The sequence below is a fragment of the Arachis ipaensis genome, chromosome B10 (genome assembly GCF_059453495.1).
Source record: "Arachis ipaensis isolate K30076 ecotype BB chromosome B10, ASM5945349v1, whole genome shotgun sequence".
Taxonomy (NCBI): domain Eukaryota; kingdom Viridiplantae; phylum Streptophyta; class Magnoliopsida; order Fabales; family Fabaceae; genus Arachis; species Arachis ipaensis.
This window is the reverse complement of record NC_142435.1, coordinates 20485724-20508201: the sequence shown is the minus strand read 5'-3', so window position 1 is coordinate 20508201 and position 22478 is coordinate 20485724. Positions and strand designations below refer to the sequence as shown.

Below are 22478 nucleotides of genomic sequence, written 5' to 3'. Positions count from 1 at the left end.
TGGGCAGTCAAGGAGTGCAACATGGGAATGGAGAATGCCGGAGCTGAAAGGAAGTTGCAACTGCAAGAACTGGAAAGCCTTTGCCTAGAAGCTTATGAGAACTTAAGACTATACAAGGAAAAGATGAAGGTTGCACATGATCAGCACATCAAGAGGAAAGAGTTCCAACCTGGGGATTTAGTCCTCCTTTACAAATCTCGACTGAGGCTCATGCCAGGCAAGTTGAGATCAAGATGGGAAGGTCCATACAGAGTAGAGAAGGCCGAACCGTACGGAGTTTATCACCTAAGTCATCCTTCAAGTTCTTAACTTATCAAAGTTAATGGACAACGCCTGAAGCTATACCATGGCGAGAAGATGCAGAAAAACAAGGAGCTTGAGATCTTCCTCTTGGAAGATCCCCACATAGCAGAAGATTGAGCTAGTGGAGCGTCCAACTTACGGACGTTAAAGCAAAGTGCTAGGTGGGAGACAACCCACCATGGTATGATCGTTCTTTTCTTTATTTTTAGTTTTTAATATTCAATAACTCTTCTCTTTATCAGTACTTTCGTGCATCTGCATCTGCATATTTATTAAAAAAAAAGAAAGGTGCCACGCAACGCGACCGCATCAGCGACGCGTCCGCGTCGCAAGGAGAGGAGAGAAAATTAAAAACGAACAGAGAGTCACACTGGAGCGTGGCTAGGAGGCGTGCCAGTGGCACAAATCAACCCATGCTACCGCGTCGCTGACGCGTCCGCGTCGTAATGGCCTCCCACGCGATCGCGTGCCCTGATTTTCGACGTAAAAAGGGTGCACAACTGAAAGTTGTGCTAGAGTGGTGCTGGATTGGCGCTAGACGCGCAATCCCCCTCACGCGAACGCGTGCCCCACGCGGCCGCGTCGTACTCCAAAAACTGCCCACTCACACGATCGCATGCCCCACGCGATCGCGCCACCTAAAATTTGGCATTTAATAATTTTGAACAGAGAGTTGTGCGAGTGTGAGGCAACCCTCGCGCCACTGGCACAAACTGGGTCACGCGATCGCATGACCGACGCGACCGCGTCAATCACCTTAAGCGCAAGTCGCGCGACCGCGTGCCCCATGCGATCGCGTCGCTTGCGGGGCACATTTTTCCTAATTTTGCCAAATATCATATCTTTCTCTTCTCCAAATCCTAATTTTTCTTTTCCCTCCTTATTTCTTCCTTCTCCCTTCTTCCTTCTATCTCACCTTCACTCTCTCTCTCTCTCTCTCACCTCCATTAACAAGGTTTTATTTTCTTCTTCCCTCTTTCCTTTTCTACCATTCTTCTTATTTTATATGTTATTTTCTTTTCTTTTCTTTTTCTTTTCATTATTCATATTTTCTTTCTTCTTCTTTCCTTTTTACATGGTGTTAGAATTTTATTTGAGTCATTATTCTTCCTTATATGCTTGTGGATTGTTGCAAATTGTTTGGCAATTATATATTATTTTCTTTAAAGGGTTGCTTGCATGTTCACTTTAATACTTTCTATACCTTATTCACCATGCATGCTATGTGTTTGTGAAAAAGCCCATATGGCATTTTGCACTTCTCTATGTTATTCTACTATTCAATGCTACTTTTCATAAACTCCCGTTACTATTGTATTAATTAAATTAATTGTCAATACAAACGTGATAGTTTGCTACAACGTGATGCTTGATCTATGCTACTCATGCCCTTTGCCGGCATGCCAATAAATACCTTGCATTCACTTGTCATTATATGCACTAGCTATTTTCCACTGATGACTTTTCACATGTACTCATGAGCGTGTGTTAATGTCAGTTACCTCCTAATGTGCATCCATCACCACCTTTTCCGTTCTCTTCCTTGCTATATATCTCTTTGAATTTAATTTACTTTCCCTTCCCTTTTTCAGGATGGCTACCAAAAAAAGAAAAGAGAAAGCTACTCCCAAACCCCCAGCAAGAAGAGGAACTAAAAGAGCACTAGTGGCAGAGCCTTCTTCAACTGCAGTCAAGCCCTCAACAAAAAGAGTTAAGAGGATCATAAAGGTTGATGAAAAGGAGAAAGCCTTTCAAGCAAAGGACACTGCGTGATTTCCAAATCGCTACTGTGAGCAGATGTTCCCTATTCTGGCTGAAAGGAGCTATAACAACGAACACCTTCTTATCCTCCCGCCCAATATTGCCACTTTTGTTGAGCCACAAATTGAACGAAGACAATGGGGTTTCCTACAGAGACAACCAAGGCAGGCCAATCTTTCTTGGGTAGTCGACTTCTACTCTAACTTCTACCTGCCTACCCTGCAGTCTGTCTTTGTTCGTCAGAAGCAAGTACCCATTACAGAAGAGGCCATTCAAAAAGCTTTAGGTCTTCCCTCTATTCCAGAAGGATTGGACGCCTTTCAAGAAGCCGCACTCAAGCGCCAGATGTACCAATTTGACTGGAAAGCTGTTCTCAGAGTTATCGCACTACCTGGCAGCCATTGGATCTACGGATACCATCGTACCCGCCCTAAGGGAATATCGGCTTCAGCACTTACCTTGGAGGCTCGCGTATGGGCACAGATCATGTCCCATTACGTCTTTCCGAGCACTCACGAGTCCTCCCTCACTGCGGACATGGTCGTTCTATTATGGTGCATCTTTACAGACCAGCCTCTGAATCTACCAAGACATATCCAGAATGCCATGGGACACGTACAAATTGCGGGCAACTTACCTTTTCTCGCCTTGATCTCAGATCTTGTCTCAGCAGCTGGAGTCTCCTACAGAGCTGGGGACACCAAAGCCATGCTTCCACGTAATGATCAGTATGTCCCTGACGGGAAATACCTCAGACCTCCAGCAGCCACTACAAGCCTTCCTACTGCATCGGTTGAAGATATCCCTTCTTCAACACCACAAGCACCTACAACAGATGCACTGCTCCAGCAGATAATCGAAAGGTTGGATCGGCAAGAACACAAAGCTAAGATGAGAGAGCACCGTAACGAGCGCCGATTCGAACACCTCAAGGAGCTACTCAAGGGACACTTCAAGGACTCAGACACCCCGGACTCCACTTCTTTTACCAGCACAGGGAGCTATGATGGTCCTGACTGTGGAGATACTGCTACCAGCCCACCCCTGTTCCTGACAGCTGGCACCGAGGACGGTGCAAAGCCTTAAGTGTGGGGAGGTCGGTCAGTACCTGACTTCCGGAGGTAATTTCTCTTCCCTAGCACCAATAAATTAGGATATTTTAGTTAGATTTTCTTTCTTTTATAGAATAGGATAAATTGCATAGTAGTATGTTAGTTGCATACATGTTCTACTTGATTGAAAAGACAATAAGTTTCTTCTAAGACTCTATCTTTGGAACAAAATTTCACTAATTTTTTAAAATTTTTATGATAAATCTGCTTGAAGTTGTATTTGGAACATAATTTTTGAGCTAAAGAACACACAACCTATGAAGATTTGAGCCTTTATGCATGGTTACATTATTTAACCATAAACATTTTATTCTTATGTGTTTACTTCTCTATGATTGTAATCTATATTTTGTTTCATCCTATATGTCCAATATTTATTATATTTGTATGCTTGCATATAATTGAGGCCATCTTTGGTTTAAACTCACTTATCCAAATTAAGCCTACCCTTTTCAATTACCTTTGTTAACCACTTTGAGCCTTTAAATCCCGTTTGTTCTATATTTCACCACATTACTAGCCTTAAGCGGAAAAACAATTGTATATCCCAAATTGAATCTTTGGTTAGCTTAAGATAGAATTGTGTGTGCTAGTTAAATATGGGAAATTGTGGGAACAAAAGTTATTAAGGGAATGTGTCATGATAATACAATGGGAATTTGGATACCTACTCATGTGAAACTATAAGAATTAAAAATCTATGTGCATTGATAAGTTATGTTTATTTTTATGTCTATCAAAAAAATAATATATATATATATATATATATATATATATATATATATATAATATCAATAAATAAATAAGGGGACAAAATCACCCCAATGCTGAATTAAGAATTCAAAGATCAATGCACATATGATAAAATTAAAATAAAAAGTTGATACACGAGTATGGAATGTAAAAGGGAATTCTGGGTAGCTAGGTATGAATTCTAAGGTTACATTAAATATATATAGGTTGGGTTAAAGCTTGAGTTAATTAAAGATTCAATTTATAAGCTCACTTAACCATATATATCCCTACCCCTACCTTAGCCCCATTACAACCTTGAAAAGACCTCATGATGTTTGCATTGGTATATTAACTGTTGTTGATTGGTTAGGAGAAAAACAAAAGTTAGAGAGCATGATTAGAGAAGGATAGAGTGATTATCCTATACACTAGAGAGATTAGAGCGTACATACATCATCAGTGAGGGTTCAATGCTTGAATTTCCATGTTCCCTGCTTTCATGAGCTATCTTCTTGCACCTTTATCTATCTTACTATATAATGATAGAATTAGTGGAATTTAATTTGTAATTGTTTTGAAGAGCTTATTTACTTTTGATCAAGTGGGCAAGAATCATATAGTTGCATTCATATATATAGGATTGCATTGCATTGCATGAGTTTCTACATGTTCATACTTATTTATTTTATCTCCTTCAATTAAGCATGAGGACATGCTAATGTTTAAGTGTGGGGAGGTTGATAAACCACTATTTTATGGTTTATATTGTGTTTAATTGTGTGGTTTTATCATGATCCTTACCCACTTATTCATTAAAATAGCATGCATTTATATTTCCTTCCTGAAATTATTACATGATTGAAAACGGCTTCCTAGAGACTTTTAATTATGCATTTTACTCCCCCTTTATTCCATTCGATGCCGTGATCTGTGTGTTAAGCGTTTCAGGCTTTATAGGGCAAGAATGAGTTGGAGATTGGGAAGGAAGCTAGCGAAAATGGAAGGAACACAAGAAATTGAGGAGATGACCAGCGAGAAGTGACGCGGCCGCATGGACAACGCGACCGCGCGAAGAAGATCAAATCGTAGTGACGCGGTCGCATGGATGACGCGATCGCGCGGAATGGAAAAGCACAAGCGACGCGGAGGCATGGACGACGCGCCCGCGTGGTGAAGCGAAACGCGAATGACGCGTCCGCATGAACGACGCGATCGCGTGGCGTGCGCGATCTGCATAATTTGCAGAATCGCTGGGGGCGATTTTAGACCCTATTTTGACCCAATTTTTGGCCCAGAACAGCAGACTAGAGCCAGAGAACATGCAGAAACCAAATAACAACATTCATTCTACACAGTTTTAGTTTTAGATCTAGTTTTACTCCTCCTCTAGGTTTTCTCTCTACACATTCATAGTTCTTAGGATTTAATTTTCTCTTACTTTTTGGCATTAGAACACTGAGAAGAGTTATTACCTCATCAAGACTTTGTCATTTTAGTTCGTTTTCTTTACTTGGCTTTACTCTTCCATGTTCTTTGCTTTGTTAATTTTACCATTGGAATATTTTTAGGATTATTTAATACAAGAATCACTTTTATTTTTAATTGACTATTTTGATTTTTATTTATAATGTCTTTCTTTAATTCTTTTTTATATGCTATGAATTTTACATTCACAATGAGCGAGTAGTTCCCTAACTTGATGGGGAATTAATTGAAAGAAACCCTTGAGTTGGAAGGCTTGAAAGAAAAATTGTAATTGGGTTTATGGTTGGATTGCCTTCTAATCACTAACACCAATCCCTTTTAATTAAGTGGATTGCAACTTGTGAACGGACGTAGCATTCCAACTTGTTTGACTTTCCCTTACTTAGTAAAGGATAACTAAACAGGACAACCTTTAATTGTCAATTAATCCTGGAGCATTCCAACAATAATAGGGATTCCAACTAATCAATTCCCAGTCAAGGCTTTTATTTACATTATTCAAATTCACCAATTTAATTTCCTGTTTACTCAATTCAAACCTTTTTGAAAACCTCTGATTAATAAAATAGCACACTTTTCTGCAACTCGTTGGGAGACGACCTGGGATTCATACTCCCAGTATTTTAATTTCAATTTTCTGTGACACCTTTCTAAATTGATAGGCGGATTTCTGGCGAATTAAGAACTATACTTGCAACGTATATATTTTAACAATTTTTAATTCGCTAATTTCTGCTCGCATCACCCATGCGATCGCGTGGCTGCCAGTTTCTTCAAAAACTCTGTTTTGTGCTTTCCTTCCATTTTTGTATGTTTCCTTTCCATCCTTTAAGTCATTCCTGCCTTAGAAGATCTGAAACTACTCAACACACGAATAACGGCATCGAATGGAAATAAAGGGTAATCAAAATAATTATTTTTAAGCATAGGAAACATGTTTTTCACATACATCACATAATAAGGAAAGGAAAGTAAAACCATGAAATTAATATGAATAAGTGGGTGAAGGATTGAATAAATCACTCAGATTAAGCACAAAATATATCATAAAATATGGGTTTATCAGCCAGCCACCACCACCACGCCACCAGCGCCGCCTCCCATTCCAACCCCCTCCAACCCACAACCCTCGCCACCCCTCCCACCATCACAAACCCTCACCCAACCCAAACCCCAACCTCCAACCCAACCTGTCCCTCCACCGCGCCGTCCTATTCCGCCACAGCGCCACCGTGCCCCCTCCCAGCACCGCCACTTCACCACTTCACCACCGCCATCTCTCTGATCCCTACCTTAGTTCATACGCATACCAGGTTCTGCCGAAACGCTACTTTTCTTACATTCGTAGTTAGTTGCATATTTTTTTAGATTATGTTCAAATTAAGCTAGTTAGAGATGCATGTTTGTAGTGGATTCTAGGTGGTTAGGTAGCTAGGATGTGGTTAGTGGATTTAGGCCTGATAATTGCGCAGTACTTGTTGCTTGTTTTACCTATTCTGCAATTTTGGTCTGACTGTGATGTTATTACTGTTCATATGCTGTTCTTCACTGTTTCATGCTGCTGTTACACTGCTCTTTCATGTTCATATTACTTGTGTCTATTTGTAGCTTTATTTTAATTTATATGAACTGTTCTGCTTGCTGTTTATTACCCGGGAACATCCAATTTTAGCCAGAATGCTGTCCAATTTTCTGCAAATTGTTTCATTTTTACATTCAGAAATTGGTTTTGGCAATTTTCAAGTTTGCACTACTTAGCTACAACTAAACCAATTCATGAATGCACGGGCCAGCATTCTTTTTTCTTTCAATTTCCTGGTTCATAAATTGCACTTTTAATGATTCGATTTCAATTTTTTGTTATTTCTATATCTATATGAATCATCATCAACCTGATATCCTTGCTTGAATATGAGTTGGTTATTCTTTAAATTTGTGAATTTCTTGTTACCTAGGAAACATTTATCATGTCACTTACTTTAACTTTCTTTCTCCTAAATCACTGCTTTCCACTTTCTAACCTCTTTTTCACTTTTAACCACTTTTAACTTTCTAACTTCTCCCTTTGCTTTTTAACTAACTCTTTCAACTTTTTAACTCATGGCATGATTATTGTTTCTCCTAATTAAAAGGTATTCTACTTATAATATATTTTGGATTGTGATTTCTCATCTCATATTTTTAACTCCGAAACAATCCAAAATGTACATTTATTTAACTTATTTCATTATTCTACTGATCTTTTGCCACTATGTACTTATATTGCTATTATTCTATTTGCCTACTTGTTTTCCTGCTTTGTTCTTTATTTATATCCTGGAATTTCTGCTTTTCAGGATGTCTGACCCTCAACGAAAAGGAAAAGGCAAGGCAACCACTGGTAAAAGGAAAAGAGGTGAATCCTCTATGTCTATCTTGGACATCATGCATGATGACTTCTGGTGGGAAAAGCACTTTACCCCGCAGGAGAAGGTTGACCAGCTCCTCACTGCCAATGATCCAGTTAAATTTGTAAACAGATACTGTGAGCTGAAGTATCCAGTGTTTGCCACCTCCAGGAACCTGTACCTGGAGAGAACTCTGAAGATTCTAGATGAACTACAGCAGTACACCTTCGATCAGATAAAATAGAGAGGCTGGTTCTTCTTGGAGAGAAACTTGACAGAGGTCAATGCTTCCTGGGTAAGAGAGTTTTACTGCAACTATTTTAAGACTTCCCTAGATGTAGTGCACCTCAGAGGAAAACAGATACTGGTCACTGAGGAAGCCATTGAGGATATTCTGCAGCTTCAGCCTAAGTCAGATCAGCCTGACAGTTACCAAAAGGCTGAAGAGGACATGCGCTTTATGCGATTTGACTGGGATGCTGTCAAGCAGAGGATAGCCCTTGATCCTACTGTCCCATAGGTCATGGGAAAGAACACAGCAATGCCTAAGGGAATCAAGCTGATGTATCTGAATGATGAGGCTCAGCTCTGGCACTAGATCCTGAGCAACTTTATTATGCCGAGCACTCATGAGACGGAGCTGCCTGCTGCTATGATCACCCTCATCTGGTGTGTGATGGAGGGTAAGGACCTGTATCTTCCACGATTCATCCGGTATTACATAGCCAGGGTCCATGTCCGAGGCACTCTCCCCTTCCCTTATCTGATTACCCAGCTCGGTCGTCGAGCTGACGTGCCTTGGGAGCTTGCTGATGAGAAGCCACCTGCTGCAGACTGCAAGAACATTATCCCTCACAGCAGGAAGTTTCAGGCTTTGGATTATAGACCCCCATTCCTCACCGCTTCGGATGAGACAGCCACGCCTTCAGCTGTCCCTTCTTCAACTACTGCTGCCCCAGCTACCACCACTGCACCTCCACCTACCTCAGAGACCGTTTATCACCTCGTGCACCGCTTATTTCAGCAGCTGGACCAGATGGAGTGCCGCAACCAGCGGCGATATGAGAGATCTGAGCGTTGCAACAAGTGACGCTATGAGCACCTCAAGTTGATGATTCGTTCTGGCAGCGACATCCCCTCCGAGCCTGACACACCATCAGAGCCATCTGAGGCAGAGGTGGACGAGCATGAGGATGAGACGCATGCACAGAGAGAGGCTGAGCAGGCAGGACCAGAGCAGGCTGTGCCACAGCAGGAGGAGCCTCACCAGATTCAGGCCGCAGACCCAGAGATCCCTCTCCAGTCAGCACCTCCACTGCAGCAGACAGATCCTCCTACCCTCATCCAGTCTGTAGACCCTCAGGCCACCACCGAGACTCCAGTAGCCCATCCTTCCGGTGATGACACTCCTTCACACCCAGCTTGAGTGAGCATCGAGGACAATGCTTTACTTTAAGTATAGGGAGGTCGCCATCCCTGGCGTATCTTTTTGGTGAACCACTACAGACTCTTTTTTCTTATTTTGTTATTTTCCTGTATTTTTATCTTTATTTTTATTTTTCAGTACTTATACACTGTTCTTTTGTTGTATTTCTACCCTATTTTCCGCATTTTGCACTTTAGTTCATATTTTAGCCATTTAGTTTAGTTTGCAATTCCAAACTTATTAATTATAGAATATGTGGATTCATTAGTATAGTTTACCCTTTTAGTATATAATAGTTTGATTTAATTGAAAATAAAAGGAGTAAACTAGAAATCTTAGTAAATTAAAACAATCCACACACCTTGTATATATAGCATTACATGTTAGTTAGTTAACAACATTTCATCAAGGAACAACACTAAGATTTTAAGGGCCACCCTAAGATTTACATTGAGAATAATGGGAACTCTTAATTTTTACTTGCATGACATGTATAACTGATATATGATTTTCGAGCTGGAGAACACACAGCTTGTGAGTTTTGAGCTTAATTGTATGGTTGCATTCAAACCATAATTTTCATTCCTGTGTGTTTTTACCCTTCTTTTTCATTCTGAAGTTCTTTACTTTGTTTTAATCTATATGTCCAATATAGAATATAGATACATACCAAGAGATGATTGAGGCCATCATTTGAATTTTTCCTCACTTATCCCAAATTAGCCTACCTTGTGCATCACCCTTGTTAGCCCCCTTTGAGCTTTTTAATCCCCTCTTGTTCTATAAACCACATTACTAGCCTTAAGTAGAAAAACAAAATAAAAATCCCAAGATGAATCCTTGGTTAGCTTAAGATAGATATTGTGTACAATTTAAGAATAGGGAATTTTATAGGAACATGGGATGATAGAAACAAAGTAGGAATTTAAAAAGAAAAAGTTGTTCCAAAAACAAAAAAATTTGGGAAGCATGCTCATGTGAAATCAAAACAATTGAATTACCATGTGCATTGATTTAAAAAAAATATATTTTTCCAATATTTAAATAAGGGGATACAAAAATTTTCCTAAATGCAAAATAAAAAGAATCAATGCACATGGGACAAAATTAAATTTAATACATGAGTTTGCAATACAAAGAGGGAAAATTTGGGCAAATAGGTTAAGAAACTTTGATTTATAAAGTATGTATGTTAGGTGAGATCTTAGACTAATCAAAGATTCGCTTATTAGCTCACTTAGCCTTGTACATATGCCTTCACCTTTACCTTGGCCCATTACAACCTTGAAAAAGACCTCATGATTTTTGTATGTCTGTATTCTATGATTGTTGATTGGTTAGATGAAGAACAAAGTTGTAGAAAGTAAGGATAGAAAAAGAATAGAGTGATTAACCCAATAAACACTGAGTGACTAGAGAGTAAACACAAAATCCAGTGAGGGTTCAATAGCTCATCACCATATATCTTTGCTTAAATTGTTAATTGTCTTGCAAGTTTGTGAAATATTTTTACCCATCTCAATTGTAAAAGTGCTTTAACATTATCTAAGGTTTGGCTATGCATATATAATTCCTTGAGGATATGAATTAATTTAACTACATGTAAGCTTTATATACAAGTGAATAATAATTAGAATTGCATGATTTATTTAGGTAGTTTGCATTTAGAATAGAATGCATTGCATGAAATTCCACCACTTTACCTTACTCTTTATCTTGGATTTAGCATGAGGACATGCTATTGTTTAAGTGTGGGGAGGTTGATAAACCCATAATTCATGATATATTTTGTGCTCAATTTAAGTGATTTATTCAACATTTCACCCACTTATTCATGTGAAATTGCATGGTTTTACTTTTCCTTCCTTATTATGTGATATATGTGAAAAATATTTTTCCTATGCTTTAAAAATAATTATTTTAATTACCTTTTATTACCATTCGATGCCGTGATTCGTGTGTTGAGTATTTTCAGATCTCCTAAGGCAGGAATGATTTAAAGGATGGAAAGGAAACATACAAAAATTGAAGAAAAGCACAAAATGGAGTTTTTGAAGAAACTGGCAGCGATGCGAACACATGACTGACGCGGACGCGTGCCTTGAGCAGAACACAAATGACGCGCACGCGTGACCAAAGCGAACGCGTGATAAGGAAAACTCCAGATGACGCGGACGCGTGACAGACGCCACGCACCAGAAACTGCAGAAAATGCTCCCAGCGATTTCTGAAACCCTTTTTGGCCGAGATCCAAGTACAGAAAGCACAGATTAGAGGTTATAAAGTGGGAGAATGCATCCATTCATGAGGAGGCCTTCAATTATTCACTTTTCACAATTTAGATGTAGTTTTTAGAGAGAGAGGTTCTCTCCTCTCTCTTAGGTTTTAGGATTAGGATTCCTCTTAAAGGATTTAGGATTTCAACTCTTCATCAGGTTCAATATTTCTTTTACTTTATATTTTTCTTTTACTTTCAGATACTTTAATGCTCTCATTTAATTACTTATGTTGCCAAATTGGCTTATGAAATCTCTATGTTTAGATTGATTTTCTCTTATTAATACAATTAAGGTATTTCAGATTTATGATTCTTGTTTAGCTTTTTATATTCTTGGCTTTAATTGATTAACTGGAGGCTCTTGAGTTATCAACTTATCGTGATTGATTGTTATGTCGGCTAATTGACTGGAATTCCACTAACTCTAGTCTTTCCTTAGGAATTGGCTAGGACTTGGGAAATCTAACTAATTAGTTCACTTGACTTTCTCTTGCTTTCGTAAAGGTTAACTAAGTGGGATTAACTTCAATTCTCATAAGAGTAACTAGGATAGGACTTCCGAATTTTCATATCTTGCCAAGAGTTTATTTTACAGTTATTTATTTATTTTACTTGTCATTTAAATTACTTGTTCCTTACTTTCAAAACTCCCAACTTACAAAACTCATAACCAATAATAAGAACACCTCCCTGCAGTTTCTTGAGAAGACGACCCGAGGTTTAAATAATTCGGTTATCAATTTTAAGGGGTTTGTTACTTGTGACAACCAAAACGTTTGTACGAAAGGATTTTCTGTTGGTTTAGAAGCTATACTTACAACGCGATCATATTTTTGTATTTCTTTACCGATAGAAAAACCGATCGTCACTCGCCATAGTAGCAGTAGGAGAGGAGGCAGCACCAGAGGTCGGTTGAACAGGGTCAGATGGAGTCGTCCGAACTTGTGGTGTCAGAATGATCTTCCTCGGGCCTGAAGTGTCAGAAGTCGGCTTCTTCGGGGGCACCTGAGAAGACCCTTCTCCCGAGGTCTTCGCCGTCAAGTTTTGTGCAGCTGTCGCCTTCTTAGCCCTACGGATAGGGGTGGCAACACTACCCGAACCCACGGGTACCCACCACGCCCCTACCCGCTCGGGGCGGGTAATTACCCGCCCCCGCACCGGGGCGGGTTTTAACGGGGCGGGTTCTTGGGCGGGGCGGGGCGGGGTCGGGTTTAGGTTGAACCCGCCCCTACCCGCCCCGGTATATATAATATATATGTAAATATATATATTTTTAATATATAATATACGTAACATATATAAAATAATTAGTAAAATGATTAATAATATTATATCATATATAAATTTTTACTTTAATTTATATTATGTATGTAAATGGTGGTTATATAATTTTTAAAATTTAATTTTATTTGTTGGATTTAATAATTATAGGGGCGGGTAGGGGCGGGGCAGATACCCGCAGGGGCGGGTTAGGGTTTAACATTTTATAACCCGCGGGTAGGGCGGGGCGGGTTTGATGCGGGTTTTCTGTAGGGCGGGGCGGGGTCGGGTAGAGCAAAAACCCGCCCCTACCCGCCCCGTTGCCACCCCTACCTACGGAAGGCCTTCATTGAGTTTGAAGACTTTACCATTTCTGAAAAGGAAGTCAAGAAAACAGTTACAACTACAAATGAAGGCAGAATCCCAAACCAATACAAAAGTACACTTTGCACAAAAGAAGAGCTCGGGCACTACCTAGCTCGGCACTGAGGAGGGAAGGATCTCCTAGAAATCTCTTTGTGTCTAGATGAGGAGGCTCCCCCCAGTACTCCTCTAAAACATTCACAAAAGCTTGTTCCATCTCATCTAAACTCTCCCAAGGGTATTTGAGAACTACAGGATCTTTTTACCACCATAAAGGAAAGGTTGGCTCATTATTTTCATCTAAAAGGAAAGGTCGAGCATCCTGAACAGCTCGAACCTTAAAGTAGTAGTTCTTAAAATCCCAAAAAGACTCATCAAACATCGAAAACACTTTCTTCCCCTGGGTAGCCCGAAAAGAAATCCAAGAAGCTTTCTTCTTGGCCACCCCAGGTTTTGTCAGAACAAAGAGATAAAGAAAAAGTTGAATGGTATATCGGACACTCAATTCTTGGCACAGTAACTGAAAGATCTTTATAAAGGCTCAGGAGTTCGGATGAAGATGAGAAGGAGCCACATTACAGTTCCACAACAAGTCGGTCTCAAAAGTGGTAAAAGGAATGGTGGTACTCAGCTGACTAAAAAAGTAGTTATAAGCATAGAAAAATGGCTGTTCTCCCTGAGTTAAAGAAGGGAAACTAACCCTCTCCTCAGGGTTAGGCGAAACCAGTTCATAATTCTTCTCATCCTCCCTATTACTACAAATCCTATGAAATCGCCTAAGTTTCTCACAGTATTCTAGATCGGCCACGGTAACACACATCAGGACTATAGAATCTAGCCAGTCGGCCATGCCAGCAGGGATCTTGGTAGACATCTCAATAATATTTTTTCGAGAAGACATACTGCAAACTACACCTACAGCAAAGGAAGATAACAAGGGGTCACTACTAAACAACTCGGACAGAATCGAAAAGAGAAGGAACAACCAATAAACAAAGAGGTAGGGCAACAAAAAGGGCACCCCAGGGTCTACGAAAACAAGGAATAGTCAGCAAAACCAGGGGCACCCTTTGGAGGCAACAGTACGGGAACACAGAAACAAACGCAAAAATAAAAACCCTACAACTCTCAAACAAAAGCCAACTAATGGAGATAGCAAACGAAGACCTAAAAAGCGCACATCTTCCTAAAATAGGAGCAGCAGGGATAAAGGAAATCACAAACGTTGATCAAAAACAAAAGACGCGATCTTTTTCGGAAAGGTTCAACCTTCTCAAAGCAAACTCAATATAGATCAAAACTTGGCATGAAAAAGACAGACATGCAAAAGCATATATAAAGATGACTATCGAGGCATAAAAAGGAAGAAGAATACCAACCTGCGGAGAAAAGGGAACAAGCGCGAGAGAAGGCTCAGACAGAAGCGCCGACAATCCGCACCAACAAATGTTCTTAAGCAAAGAAGGTAGGGAGCTTGAGGGCGTGAAAACAGAAAGGCCAGATGAACAAAATACTCAGCAAACAATGAACGAAGAAGTGAAAGGGAGGAAGAAACTGGAAGTGAAAGTAAAACCTCTTCTTTAATTTCAAAATGGAAGTAAAAGAGGGGAAAAAAATAAGAAACGGCAAAAGGAAATTAAATGAGCCTTTAAAGCCCTCGCACATTCACAAGAAATCATAACGCACGCTACAATTAAAGAAAGAAAGAAACGCTTCGCATTCAAGCAGAAGCAATCCCAACAGGAGTTATACAGGAGATCAACCAAAGGCGAATGCTCGAGCACAACTTCCTCAAAGGGGTCGAAGTCTAAAGACACGACCTCAAAGGAAGATCGAACTCAAGCAGGGGCACTGTTCATACCCTGGGTCGAGCTGCTTTATCCTGACTGGACGACATCAAAGCAACCGACCTCTTGTAAAGGTTGGTCGACACTGACCTCTCCCTAAAGAGGTCGGCCAAACCATTATAGAGGCCCAAGTAGGCCCAGATCAAAGGACGCAGCCCACTCTAAAGGCGGCTGGCCTGAAAGATAAGGTGACTCGCTCAAAGATAAAGATAAGATAACTAAACTTATCTCAAGGAAGGTTACTCCACACTACTATAAATATACTGGAGCACCCAAGTATAACTCATACTCTGATTCTACAAAAACACCTGCTCAAAGCCCATGCTAACTTAAGCATCGGAGTCTCTTGCAGGTACCACCCCCTCCGATGATAAAGGATCAGCAACATCTCAAGGATCAGCAAGTCGGACGTGACAGCTCCAACCAGCACAGAAGATCTCGTCCGAGATCGACTTTCAATTTCAGGTAACCCTCGGAACACTACCTAACAATAGCGTAACCCAAGCAAGAGCAATTATAAACAATGAAGAAAGAACGCAATAACAATGGCAAAAATAAAAACAAAACCAGGATCATCCATGAAAAGATGAAGGTAGTCGACGCTTACCAGGAAATTGTGGAAAAAGGAAGGATGTATCCCAGGGAAAGTGCAGCCAAGAAGGAGGAGAATGATGATGAGGCAGTGAATTGGAATAAGTATAAAGGAATAAGGAGCGAAAGGGGAGAATGCAGAATAGTAACTGACACTAGGAAGCGCAAAAGTCAAGGGCAAAATGGCTTTTTCACTCAAGTTTCAAATCAGCCATAATGAGCATTAAATGCTCGGTGTAAGAATCGAGGCAACGTTTCCAGTAACTGACAAAAGCAACTCGCACGTTGGGGGCACGGACTCCCGATCCCGAGAGAACTCCGTCGAGAAGCGAGTAGAACAAACGCGCCAACTACAAGCTATGCCCATAGCTGGCACGCTGGGGGCACTGTTCCGGCCCTGCCTATTAGCGACCCGGGTCCGGACATGAGCGGCCGACCCGACGAGTCGCTCGAATCGAGCTACGAGGTGACCCGCCTTTATCTCCTCATCCACGTGGAACCTAGACAGCTAGCAAAAACTTCCAGGAAGGTGGGACTGGCCACATGGGGCCCACCCAAATACAGACTATAAAAGGGGAGGAACCTACCCCTCCCTAGATGGTACGTCACCTACTCTAACCCTAAATCGCCGCCTCTTGTACGAATACTGACTTGAGCGTCGGAGTCCTTGCAGGTGGCCCCACCACACCATCACTCTGTGGATCCCAGCAGGCATTCTCTCCCAGCATCGCAGCTCGCGCCCAGGTCCTAACACCTCCGAGCCTCTGCTCCAGCATTAGTCCACCCCAGTCCTCCGAACGCCTGAGCAGATGAACAGGTATGAACAAGAAACTATCATAAATAATTAAATAATGTTTGATGACATTGGCCACAACAGATGAAGTGTTACGAAAAAGAAGGAAAAAAAAGGTTTAGCAAAAATAAAAAGACAAAGATGATTTTTGAGTTAGAATAGTGTTGTAAAACAACTATAATTATCACTGTTAAAATTAATTAATGGCTGAGATTAAGCACTCAAGAGAATCCGCTCCCGTTAATGAGTCTCTTTACAGTTTACATAATGTATAAAAATAAATCTTATAACCCATAAAATTTTTTTAAAAGAGTTATATTGAATTTGAAGATGGATCATAATCTGGTTAGAGAGAACATAAAATCTATAGAAATGGATTAGTCAAGGTAACAAAAAAAGAAATATATAATTAGCGCCGCGGAATTCCCTAAAGAATAAAATCTAATAATGTACACTGATGAATTCCTTCAAAGAAAAATCATCATACAATATATCCCCCAACGAGAATTTCTGTGGAATTGAGAAGAGATACAGATCAAGTACTAGTTCTACAATATACATTATTACCCTGGCCACTTCGTTCCAGCTTGTAAACAAATGGAGCAATTAATTACTTCCAATGGAAATGTTTTAAAGTGCATATTGATCATCCAATCCTTTGTGTTGCAATTTGTTAACACAGATAATAAGGCCTCTGTTTTCTTTGTATGATTCTCTTCTCTCAATTATATGAATCAAATATATTATTTCATCTCCTTTATCCACCTCTTTGCTTCTTTAGCTTTTCTTGGGCCTCCAGCAATGCCCGTTTTACTTGTTCATCATCTGGTGTCTCTTTTAACAAAATTTCATAGTCTTGTATGGAAGCTTCCCACCTTTCCAACTAAAATATCACAAGAAAAATCACAAAAGAGAGAATAACATTATTCACATAACTAGAAAACCAAATTTGGATTGCACTGAAACTTATTTTGTCTAACTTACATCCTTGTTAATTATGGACTTGGCATCTAGAGGATGAAGTTCAATATTATGAATTGTTTATAAACAAAGATATATGCATAACCTACTGGATAGTCAAACTTATGATTTTTTCATCAATTTAAATCTTGCACTTTACCCTCTAAAAGTGTACCTATAAGAATTCATTAATTATGCAAGACTATTTCTCTGTTCTAAGGCCCCCATTTGGTAATCGTTCCAAGATAACATGCAGAGACGTTGATAGAGACAAAAGGAAAATATATCCCCATCTTCCCTATACTTTTGATTGACAAAAAATATAGAGAAATTTGTTCTGAGACAGATATTTTATTTGTCTTTGTAACTCTCACCTTGTTTAAATTCGTTTGCGGCACTCAGTGTATTTATATTTCTGAGTAAATGTTCTTTTCGGTTCCTGATCATTTATTCGCAACACAAAACGCCTCTCTACAATTCGAAAATTTTTAATCGGTCCCAAACCATTCAAATAACTGGTCTAAAAGGCCTCTGACACATCAACATGCAATTGTTGACGAGCCGCTTAGATGTGTTACTTGGACGGTTGGGAACTGAATAGATTATAGAGGGGACTTCGAAGAAATGGGAGACCGGAAAGGACACTTACTCATTTCTATCACGTGACAACCTTCGAAAGCAACCTAAGTGTATGCTGCATGACATTGACATGAACAAAACAGAATAACTAGGTTAGATTGTTTACCTTGGCATTGCAATCAGCTCTTCTCAACCTAGCCTTGGCATAAGATGGGCGCAAGTTAAGTGCAAGAGTGCAATCTTCCACAGCTTTCTCATATTGGCCTAGTTTTGATCTGCATGCAGCACTGTTGCATAGTAAAACAGAGTTATATGGATCACGTTCAAGTCCCTCTCCATATGCGGCACAGGCCTCAGAGAACCTTGATGCCTTGAAAAGCTCGTTTCCCTTTGATCGAGCAGCGCTGACATCTCGAGCCTTTCTCATAACCATATTGGCCTCCCTATTATTGGGATCCAAACTAACTGCTTTCTGAGCTGCTTCTAAAGCATCTTCAAATCTACACAGTTGATATAGGTTTCACTTTAGAATCTTGCTACATAGTTTGAAGGTTAATCATACGAATCTATAACAAATTAATTTGATTCATGTAAAGATACATATTTTGCACAAATCATGGGTGGGATTTCTACTAATTGTGATGAACAAATTTTGCTTCTTAGTTAGCAATTTCAATGGTATGATCACTTCTATGCAGGTATTCGGATTAAAAAGAAGAAGATCTGCATGTAGGTAGTATGTATTAGTAAGTAAATTCTTACCATGGACCTTACAATATATATTGGTACTACTTTAGTTATCTAATTTTTTAAAACAATATTAATTTAAAATGGATCTACATTATTAGTCAAGCATGAAGACAGTGGAGAAATCATTAACTGCTAACTAGCTATAATTCACAAACTAACTCTGCCTAACTCATCTGTGAACTATCTTCAAGAGATTGATAGGCACTTTACACTTAATTGAATTGTAGAAAGCAAATGCCAATTTGAGTGTTCAGAATTCAGATTACCTAATAAATTTCGAGGTTCAAATAATAAAATGAAACCAAAAGGATTCTAACCTCCCCGCTGCTATATCGACTTGGGCACGTGTCACCAACAAATTTGCATTGCAAATAGGTCCAAAGAACCTAGTACACTCATCAACATCAAATTTCGGGCACTTTGACATTATTTTTTCTGCATCTTGATGTCTACGAAGCTTTAAGAGTGCTTCTGCTTGTAATGCAAATATCTTCCAGTAAAAGGCAAGACCATAGTCATATTAGCACATGTTTAATTAGCATAGTCATATTAGAACATGCAATGATATAAATGTATAAAATTTAAAACTACTCACCTGTTGAGCAGAATCTGCACCAGATGATATAACCTTGTTGGTTTCAGTGATCAGTGTGTTGCAATCTCCCACCCTGCGAGCCTCTGTGCACTTGTTTAGATGAACCTGAAGAATCTTCACTTTAGCAATCTCATCAGGATCAGCCTCTGGTCCTGCTTGTTTATAATGATACAATGCCTTTTCTGGGTCTCCTAGTCTGAAAGAAAGTCAATGAGACTATGAATAACAAGTAAAAGACATTCTTATTGCTCTAAGCCAGAAACTGCTGTTGCTATGTAAATTGTCCTGATACATTGATTTTCTTATGTGCTACTTTGTCTAAATTGACAGTTAATTTGAAATGGAAGAACTACCCTTTTACCATTTTTCAATATTAGCAATACATTAAAATTGTATGTAAATGAAATACAAGAGACAATGAGATCGCGGGAGATGCTGAAAAATCTCTTATAGGTTATTGTTATCACCTTAATTATCAATTTTTATTGAAGCAACAAAAAGAGAATGAAGTAGAATAAGAAATTTCTCTTATTCTATAAATACCTAAGAATCTCTCTCATATATACAAGGAAAATAATTAGAGATGCATGTTGGAAGATGTATATTGAGAAACATAATCTTTTTTCTACTGAAAGGAAAGTGCTGCATGGATACTTACCTAAAGTACAAGTTTCCCAATCGTTGATGAGCTCTTTGGTAATGCTGATCAATTCGAATGGCTTCTCTACATTCAAACACAGCCTCCAAAAGCCTTCCAAGAGCTGTTAATGCTGCACTTTTATTGCTTCTATAAGCAGCCTTATTAGGATCAATTGCAATTGCTGCATCATACAGAGCCAATGCCTCAGCAAAGTTCCCATTCTTATAATCCTCATTCCCCATTATCTTCAACTGTTCAGGGTCCATTCTAGTAGACACAGCCCTACAAAGTGAACCTGATTCTTCTTTACTATTCCTAGTAACCTTTTTATTCCTATTATTGTTACTACCACCACCATTTTCCACTTTATCCATTGGAATGTTTGAACTAGGATAATTTGTTCCTCCTCCTCCTTGTCCAAGGTTACCTAAGTTACCATATATCATCACATTGCTAGAAGCTCGAACAAGCTTGTTGCTTCCCTTCGGCTTCTGGTAATCGTTTAACATGCTATCAAGCTCACCGGATATTCCAACGGCATCTTTTGGAACCTTTCTTCCCTGATTGACATATCCTTGTACAGGTGACACCTTCGACGACCTAGATGACGAACACACTGCCATTGATGCTGCTGCTGCCTCATCATGTTGTTGTTGTTTTCTTTGGTGGTTTTGGTTTACACTTACAACTACATGCTTTTGGCTCTGGGGAGTGTTGGAATTGCTTGATGCAGAAGAAGCAGATCTTCGGGCATCATCAGAGACATCACTCTGTGGCCGTTTCGAATCTTTGGTTTTTGATGGTTGCTTCCCATGATTATGAGCATCATCATTACCAGAATATCTTTCAGTTTTGCTCCTAGATGAGCCGCGCCTGCGAAGCAATGATGATAGCAAACCACAACCTCTGCTTTCTGGTGAAGTGTCTCTCATTTTGTTTTTCCCTCACTAATTTTCCTTGAATGTGTTCTAAGACTTATGTTTTTCTATACAGATTTGGCTATTGAGGATGATAATGGATGATCATTAGTGTTTTTAACAAGAGTAATGAAAATTCTATGTGATGTGAACTTGTCCTGATAAATCTAGTGAAATGGGAAACATTTCAAATTCAGACATTACAACAACCACTTGGAATGCAAAAGTAATTCAGAGATCGAAATGAACCCTTATGGCTAAGGATTATAAGCCCAATAATATTTCCAGCAGATAATTCTAATTTCTAAAGAACCTCCTCCTGGAAAGGCTGCAAGGGAATGGTTTTTTTTTTTTTTAATAAATTCTCTAATCTAAAAAAAATGGATAAAAAGAACCAAATGGCATGATCTCCAAAAGGAAAACTTATGGGGAAAAGGGAAGAAAAGAACGACGAAACGAAAATCTGTTATTCTATTGATGTATATACATTGCTCTAGCTGGCTTTCAATTTCCTTCTCAATATTTTTGTTTTTTCAGGTTAGTTTCATCGGAACAAGAAAAGCATTAGACCCGGTCTTGGTTACAACTCACAAGAAGGATGTCCAAAATTATGGGAATGATTAGGTTTGTTATCTGTTTTGTTTCCTTGTAAGTTGTAACCTCAAATGGCTGTAACATGCCAAAATCATAAGCACATAGCTACATATTATAGGATTATTTTATATGGACACTAAAACTCAATTATTAATGATTAAGTGGTCACCATATAAAATAAAAAAATACTAGTCATTAAAATTAATTTTATATATTTGTGTATAAATATATGAGTAATTTAATTTATTTTTAATGTATGTATAGCTAATATGTATTTTATATTTGTAGTTAATTTTAGTATATCTCTAATATAATTTTTTTATTATTTTGATATTACCATGGTTGATTATTTTATGGTGTAATATTTCATTATTTTGGCTGCTAATTTCTTGTTAAAAAAATGTATGAAATAAGATTCCAACTTAGATTAATTGATGAATATATGATTATCATTTATAAATGAACATATAGACTAAATTAGGGCATGAAGATGAAAAGATTAGTCTTTATGGGGATAATAGTTGTGCGAGATAATTATTCTAATAGCTAATTTACTGTTAAAAAAGGACATAAACTACGGATGTCAATGGAGCAGGGCAGGGGCAGGGGATGCCTCCTTGCTCCCCATCCCCGTCCCCAGATTAGCTCCTGTTTTCGTCTCCGTTTTCTGCCGTGAGAGAGTATTGCTCTTCATCTTCATTTTTCACAGAGCCCCATTCTCCACGGGGACCCCATTTTTCATTTATCTGATAATTCTAACTAATTATTAATTTTCATATGAATAGAGTTGCAAGTATCCATCCTATACAAAAACAGCAAGATTTTATACAAAAAATCTAAACGACAAGATGGTGACTTCTTTCGAAATGATGTAGTGGGCAGACGCAATGGCGAGCTAGAGGACAGAACAGTGGATGAGGTGGGAGATGCGGGAACAGAGAGGAGAATGGACACGACGGTAGAGTTACGAAAAGGAACACCGCAAATAGAGAGCACGATGCAGTGAGGGTGATAGCACGGTGAGGTGTGATGATGCGGTGAGAAGGGAGAGTAGCGAGAGGGTGGCTGCAGAGAGGTTGGATGGAGTATGGACAGCATTAGG

General features: G+C 39.2%; 1 protein-coding gene across 1 annotated transcript; it reads right to left on the bottom strand.

Annotated features, from left to right (window-relative positions):
• Positions 1 to 16691: 16691 nt before the first annotated feature.
• Positions 16692 to 21475, bottom strand: LOC107621714 (inactive TPR repeat-containing thioredoxin TTL3). Its single transcript, XM_016323728.3, has 5 exons — positions 19884 to 21475; positions 19226 to 19421; positions 18948 to 19120; positions 18047 to 18380; positions 16692 to 17224 (listed from the first exon to the last, which is right to left on the bottom strand). Exons 1-5 carry the CDS (start codon positions 20795 to 20797, stop codon positions 17099 to 17101), a joined length of 1743 nt encoding a protein of 580 aa, XP_016179214.1. The 5' UTR covers positions 20798 to 21475; the 3' UTR covers positions 16692 to 17098.
• Positions 21476 to 22478: the final 1003 nt, after the last annotated feature.